This window comes from Pseudochaenichthys georgianus, chromosome 9 (genome assembly GCF_902827115.2).
Source record: "Pseudochaenichthys georgianus chromosome 9, fPseGeo1.2, whole genome shotgun sequence".
NCBI classification, from domain to species: domain Eukaryota; kingdom Metazoa; phylum Chordata; class Actinopteri; order Perciformes; family Channichthyidae; genus Pseudochaenichthys; species Pseudochaenichthys georgianus.
Window position 1 is genome coordinate 33,837,675 of NC_047511.1, and position 7,574 is coordinate 33,845,248.

General features: G+C 36.6%; 1 protein-coding gene across 2 annotated transcripts; it reads left to right on the top strand.

Moving 5' to 3' along the window:
- Positions 1-2,040: 2,040 nt before the first annotated feature.
- rnf181 (ring finger protein 181) lies at positions 2,041-5,737 on the top strand. Of its 2 annotated transcripts, none has more exons than XM_034090645.2 (6): positions 2,041-2,132; positions 3,116-3,238; positions 3,446-3,582; positions 5,164-5,279; positions 5,389-5,463; positions 5,567-5,737. In XM_034090645.2, exons 2-6 carry the CDS (start codon positions 3,153-3,155, stop codon positions 5,624-5,626), a joined length of 474 nt encoding a protein of 157 aa, XP_033946536.1. In that variant the 5' UTR covers positions 2,041-2,132; positions 3,116-3,152; the 3' UTR covers positions 5,627-5,737. The 2 variants fall into 2 exon arrangements, with proteins under 2 accessions (XP_033946536.1, XP_033946537.1); XM_034090646.2 differs by having other exon boundaries at positions 2,096-2,154.
- Positions 5,738-7,574: the final 1,837 nt, after the last annotated feature.

The following is a 7,574-nucleotide window of genomic DNA, read 5'->3' on the forward strand; positions in this document are numbered from 1 at the left end:
GCTTCTTCAGCATTTACAATAATGTTGTATGTGTGAAATGGATTCTAGGGTTTATACCATTTTACAGACTCAAGAAACACGTGTATACATTTTCTTCGTATGGATACCAGAGCTGCAACAGTCTATAGACATTAATCACTAAAGAGCTTTCACTCTTTTCTTACAGTTTATAGACTGAATATTAATCATTATTAAATTAATCTGAAGATTGATCCATATAAAATAATCATTAGTTTACAAAGTTTTAACTTTATAAATACTTTGAATACAGTTTTTAAATTCAGAGTGTCCAATACACCCTTTATTCAAAGATAATCATGTCTGGTTGAATATTGTTTTGATATCATCAATTATGAAACTCAAAATGTACCATCCCGCAGTAGCTGCAGTATTCACTGAGTTACGTATGTTTGAGCCAACCTCTCGTTTTTGTGCTGCCAAATCATTCCTTGTATTTTCACAGAAGAAAAGAGAAAATAATCTGAAAACAGATTATTGCCTTTGTCTCTTTGCAGTGAAGTGGAATCACACAAAGGTATTGGGAGTGTACGGTGCATCTATAGCACTCTTTCTAGGTACATCCTGAGGAGTTCTTGTGTAAATATCAAATGCAGCTACATTTTGCAGTACTGGCATGCTTAGCATGTGTTAACCACTCATTCAGAGGGAGAGGGCTGAAGGCAGAGATACTTTGATATTGTTGGTGTCATTACTGTATTGAGAAGCTGATTAATGTTCACTTTGAAGAAGTGCAAAATACGAGAGGATTTGTCTGTGATATTCCAATGACTATGAATCAGCTTGTAATGTCTGATTATATCTGTCTGTGCCATTGTTTCAGTACCATGTCTAATAACACTGGCCATTTCAGCAAGTACACTAATTACAGTTCAATAGTCCACAGTTGTGTTTTCATGTTATTAGTCTGTGAGTCCACTGAAAAATGTCGGCTGTAAAGTGGTGGTTTGTTGATGACTCAGCATCTGAGTCGCATCTACTGTATACATGTAATCAGATACAGAAACATATATCGTGCCTTTTGTCTTGTTCAGGGAATACTAGAGCCTTAAATATGTTCTCACTCTATTTAAGATATCATGTAACAGTTGTCTTTTCAAATAAATTTAGTGGAGTGTGATTTAACCAAAGCCATACCATCTTTGAACACTTTTTTTTCCCTTTTCTCTCCGAATGTCAATAGTAATGGACAAAATGTTTCTTCACTTCTAGTCTGATTACGCAAATAAATTCTGTTTTGCTATCAAAAATATTGTGCTTTATTTGCGATATGCTTTGTGCTCAACTTTACACTCAAGTTAATGGAAACACAAACATTATTCAAACTGATCAAATGGGAAAGACCTTTCTTTCATAAATAATTTTTTTTACTACAAGTTTTCTAGAATGTTTTTTTTAAATATGCAAATAAGGCATTATCTCGTCAATTACATTACATTATATTACATTGCATTTAGCTGACGCTTTTATCCAAAGCGACTTACAATAAGTACATTCGACCAGGAAGACACAACCTTGAAGAAAACAGAATCATATAAGTACATCAGGTTTCATAGAGCCAAACATTTCAAGTGCTACTCAACTGGCTATAGATAAGCCAGTCCTTTCTTAGTATATAAGTGCTCTGTTAGCAGTTCTTTGTTAGTAATTATATCAAATATGTGCTCATTTGACTAAGAATAATAATTAAGTAAAATAATCCTAAATGTGTGTTTTAGATATTTTGTTCCACTACAATTAAATAACGTGTATTATGGACGACCAACAAAATCAAAAAATTACCACAGAATGAAAAATGTTGCCTTTAGTTTCTCGCTATAAATGTAGAACCTGTATGAAATGTAGAATGTAGAAACCTGTAAAATCAGAACGTAAACCAGCTGTTTTTGTTGAGAAACCACGGACTCCATAAAATATCACTATATTTATAACGGCAATACATACATTGTACCAGGTGGTGACAGTAATGCATCATTGTTGTTTGCCAACCGCAATAAAACACAGAGAAGAAGAATAAACGGAGCGAACTCTTGCTGTGATTGGACAAAAAAATCACGTGGTTAATAGTCATACCCAGAAGAATGACATGTTTGTTTATCGTTGCTAACAGTCAGGTAAGAGGAGCTCATTTGTAAAGTAAGGATGATAACATGTTAACTTATTCTCTGCTAAAGCACGTTATGTCTATTTCTATACATCAAATAAAGATTAAGGTCATGCTAGAGTCAAACTTTAGCCGCAGCCGTGCCTCTATCACTGTATTTTAAAATAGTCTCTTTATTTAAACATCAACAACAGCAATGTTAATCTTATCGGTACATCTGTTATAGTTTGAGCTTCTATTTAATATATTACATATTTTAGTAAGTGTTTTAGTTTAACTTCGGCTCTTTGTTCTTGCTCAAACATTACACTTCAGAGTTAACCATTGTAGTTTTTGTTTCATGAATGTCGGTATGTTCCTTAAATGTCTTTTAGTAAATATGTTCATGTTAAATTATGTCACACATTTTGTCAAATCCTTTTGTGTCTGTTATTGAACTTTGTGCTTGCCAATGCCATTCAGTAGGTTCTGGCTATTTTTACACAATTAAAGACTTCAGTGTGAATGAAAAGTAATGTCAATCTCATAAAATATTAAATAAATAAATAATGACATAAAAACACCTTCAATATAGCTTACTCAGCGGCAACGGGAAATATAAATGTAACGAAACACTTTCACTTTCGTTTTTTACAAGTGTATTAATATCTCTGAGAAATTGATTATAAATGACTAAGTATTCAAATGTGTTAAAGACTTATGAATGTGAAATAAACTAACTAAAAGTATAAGACTTGTTGTGTTTTTTAAAGGTTTATTAGTACATAAATGTATTATTTAGGCCTACTAATAAACCTTTAAAAAACACAACAAGTCTACAATCCATTAGTTAACAGGTATTGATATAGCAACATTTCACTTTCACAAGTTCGGCCACTTTCACAAACTCTCAACCCTAAATGTTAAATATCAGCCTTGGTTTTCATGTTTTTGACAATTGAATATGCCAGAAAAAGAAGTTGTCTTGAACCTTCAGTATCCGTCCGTCTGCAGGTATCTTAATGCGAGAACAAACGTTGGTGGGATCAAGATGGCATCGTACTTTGATGAACACAACTGTGAGCCCACCAACCCCGAGGAGCAGTATCGCCAGAATGCACTGCTTGAATTGGCCAGGTGAGAAAGTGTGTGTGTGTGTGTGTGTGTGTGTGTGTGTGTGTGTGTGTGTGTGTGTGTGTGTGTGTGTGTGTGTGTGTGTGTGTGTGTGTGTGTGTGTGTGTGTGTGTGTGTGTGTGTGTGTGTGTGTGTGTGTGTGTGTGTGTGTGTGTGTGGTGTACAGTGTACAGTGTACAGTGTTGAGATTGAGTGTTGGTCTGTGTGCAGGTCTTTAATGCAGGGCTTGGACTTATTTGACTCCGGAGCGTTCGACTTGTCGGACTGGGACCAGCGTCTTCCTCCTCCGGCGGCCAAAACTGCTGTTCAGACGCTCACTGTGGTCATCATCTCTCTAGAGCAAGCAGGTGACACACTTTTGCTCCAGTAGAAGGAAATGGATGGTTAACGTTTTGAAAGTACGCTTGTATGAGGTACCTATCCATATTTAGTGTATTACCTAGAGCAGGTGGCTTTCACTTAAAGGTGTCCTATCATGCAAAATGCACTTCTTGATGTCTTTTAACCATAAATATGTGTCCCATGTGTCGGGGAACTCACAAAGTGTCAGAAAACAAAACCCTCTCTCTTTTCCTCCGTACCCACATTTTTAAAAACGGGGCTACAACGGAGTTGATCGAGATTTGCGGCGATTTGATGTCATATCGGCAATGTGGACCCACAGCACTATCAGAAACGTTGCTATCAGAAACAATGCACGATGTATTTTGGACATAATATGGTCTTTATTTACATTAGCAAGCCTCAATAACACTGAGAGCTAACCTGTACTGGAGAGAGCATGTGTCAAAAAGCGGGAAATAAAAAAAGGAACTCACCTTGTAGTAAACCTGCAAGAAAAGAAGCATTTGAGCTCCATACTGTTTCAGAAATCATCCTTGAAGTGGTTTGGAACATGATATGGCATTTAATCACAGGAGCATTTAGCTTTATCTGAGCAGAGCAGACAGCCTGCTCGTCACAGACCTCACTGCTTGCCTGGTGATCAAAAGGGGGTGGGGCCAGCAGCTACTGACCGAGGATCAGCCATTCTCTAACACAGTGTTTCTCAAACCTTTTCATACCAAGGACCACTTAACCAATACAAAAAAACACTCGCGGACCACCTAACTCCACAAATATCAAAAAACACATCGTTTTTCTAGAACAGATTACAAATCGCCGGAAAATAGTACAAACAAGTGGCAACATATGTGATGAAGGTGTTGCGCTGGGCTATATCATGTAATTGAAAGTTAAACTTAAGCTCGCTCCATTGCGGAGATATTCCCGTGAGAGTGCGGAAAACTTAAATGTATTTATTTCAAATGTGAAATGTTATCAATATACTCACGGACCACTAGGGGGCGCTCACGGACCACACTTTGAGAAGCACTGCTCTAACAGGGCTGCAACAGAGCAGACGGATATCGTATTTTGAGCAAAACACATCATAGACATATTTTTTATATATTTGTAATATCTGAGACCCATAATATATGCCTAAAAATAGCATGATAAGAGATCTTTAAACAGACCTGGAAGTAAAGAAATGTACTGCTGTGAAGATTTTGTCAATCAATCTGGTGGCTTTGCAGATTGACTGAAAAACGGCTGTCTGACCACAAGTTAATGCGTTGAAGTACTCAAAAAGTATATATTACTAAAACTTAAATCCATTAGTATTCTGGTTTGCTGCTGCCCCTCTTGAAAGCAGTATATTGCTTTTTTTTGTACTGTCTGTTCGTCCAAACTGGAGACTTTTACTCTGCTACTGTAGGTAACACTGACTATGGATATGTTTCTCATACAACCCCACTTCAAAATGTCTGTTTTTAAATGTAACGAATGTAGAGGAAGGAATTGATGATGGCAGAGGGAGAGATAATGCTTGGTGAAAGTAGGGCGGGATTTATCCAATGTTTTCTTTTGTTTTTTTGTTCCCACAGACAAAGGTCTGAAGTGTCCTGTGTGTTTGCTGGAGTTCGAGGAGGAGGAGTCCGTTCGGGAGATGCCTTGTAAACACCTTTTCCACTCGGGATGTATACTGCCGTGGTTGGGAAAGGTAGAGCTTCACATTTTCTAATTCAGAGTTAAATTCTTGATTGTAAATGGAAACGTTTGAGTGGCTACGTAGAAATCCTTTTGAATCTTTTTCATGTTTGCAACCACAGACTAACTCCTGTCCGCTCTGCCGGCTTGAATTACCGACTGATAATCCGGAGTATGAGGAGTTTAAAAAAGACAAGGTGAGTGTGTGAATATTATTTTTCATGGTACATCCTCATCTTTTAGCTGTGCCTCTCCATGTGGCATAAGTCCGTGGTTCCAAAGTGTGTTTGTGTCCTGCAGGAGAGGAGAAGGCAGAGGGAGCACCGGCTGGAGGACCTCCATGGCTCCATGTACACATGACGAGACTCCGCTGTGGTGCAAGTCTGTGGCACAGTGACATTTTACCGAAATAATTGAATACAGAATGTGATTTCAAGCATGAGTGGGGAATAAACCCTTCTTTACCTTTTATATTTGTAGTCAGATATATATACATTTAATCTCAAATATCTCCCCTCAACAAAACTGCACACTTTAAAGCCACCACACCTGGCACCGCTATCTAAATACAATACAATATTACAAATATGTATCAACATCATTTGGTGTTAACACAGGGCTAGCCATTTGTGTGACCTTCCTGAAATAATTTGAAAGTTTGGATAAATGCTTCTTAGAGTGATTATATTTTAAGATGAGTAAGCTTTTTGAGTCATTTCTGTTCAGATGCTTTATGCCTTTTAAATATAAATCTTTGAGCTTTAAATGCACAGCTGTATTTGTCTGATTAATAGGAATTATTTAAAGACCCAAATATATTTTTATCAGCTACTCAGAGATTTTATTTTACAATGCACTTCAGCAATGCAGTATAAACAGTGGACACTTCCACACGTCATGTGCTCTTTGAAGGCAGATCACAGGTAGGAATGTGTAAATGGAAGCAGAAGAGGCCGAGATATCCTGACCTTAAATCCCCTGTGAGGGTTGAACTCCAAAGATACCGGATCCTACTTTTATCATCATGCAGTTTATATTAAACCATTCAATTTCCTTAGTGAAAATCTGTTGAACCAGGATATATTTGTCATTTTCAACGAGCAGTAAATGTTTATGCAAGCCATCCTTTCAGTTTTCTGCTCCACAGGTTGTTTTTTACAAATGTCCCTGTTAGCAGGTGTTAACTGAAACGATTCCACAAGTACTGTATGATGTCAAGTTTAAAACACCAACTTACCGTGTTATTTGTTGTTTATAAAAATACAAAAAGGCCTGTGTTTGAAGAACAACCCATGCAAAACATCTAACAATTTGTAATTGTTATTTCATATTTGAATATAAATCTGTCAAATGAAAATACCTTGAAAGACAAATCATACATATTTACAGAATTTCTAAAAAGGAAACAAAATAATCTGTTGAATTCTTTCTGACTCCATCACCAGCCTTATTACATTTTTAAAAGCATGTACCGTTACGTCATTACTTACTTTTTATGACATGATCAGGACATTTTATGCATACTATACTATCACTTTGAATTGATTTGTTATAAGATACAATACCTTTTTATAAATGTGTCTCCAAAAAAAAGGACGAAAAAAGCAGTCACCATGTCTTTGTGTCCCTTTGCTAGACACCCTTTCTTTACTGTGTTGCGTTCTATATAGGTTGTTGTGGTCGGAAAAGGCTAAAATCCCAAAGCTATATGGCAGGACATCTCTAGGCCAATCACAACAGAGCTAGCCAGCTAACCAATCAGAGCAGACTGGGCTCTGGTTTCAGACAGAGGGTGAAAGGGTGCTTCAGTACAGGCAGTATGAGAAAAATAAAGAGCTTTTTGACACAAGCTATTTGTTAGTTTAAAAAACAACCAATGCCAAACATTTAATAATTTATCATTTTTATTTCATATTTGAATATAAATCTCTGTCAAATGAAAATACCCTAAATGATAGACAAATCATACATATTTACAGATTTTATAAAAAGGAAACGATAATCTGTGTTGACTTGTCTTGTCTGACTCCATTACCATTCTTTAACATCTTTTTCAAAGATTTAGGAAATATGAATACATTTCTGAATAGACATTGTTTCTGTGTTGAAGAGCTCAAGGTGTGTACAGGTCAGGCAGCCTTTCTTTATAGGATTCTCCCACCAACAAAGATACCATATGAAAGCTTAGGTGTACATTGTGAGAGACAACAAAAACAAAAAGGTCAAATCCACCGTTAGGTTTTGGCTTCTGGAAGATGGCGTTATGTAAGAGATGTTACAGAATAAATCCAGCCCTGACGTGAGGGCT

Excerpts from the sequence above, each read along its gene's own strand:
- rnf181 (XM_034090645.2), top strand. The coding sequence starts at position 3,153 with ATGGCATCGTACTTTGATGAACACAACTGTGAGCCCACCAACCCCGAG. Across the intron at positions 3,583-5,163 it reads CATCTCTCTAGAGCAAGCAG|ACAAAGGTCTGAAGTGTCCT; the intron begins GTGACACACTTT and ends TTGTTCCCACAG. Across the intron at positions 5,280-5,388 it reads TACTGCCGTGGTTGGGAAAG|ACTAACTCCTGTCCGCTCTG; the intron begins GTAGAGCTTCAC and ends TTGCAACCACAG.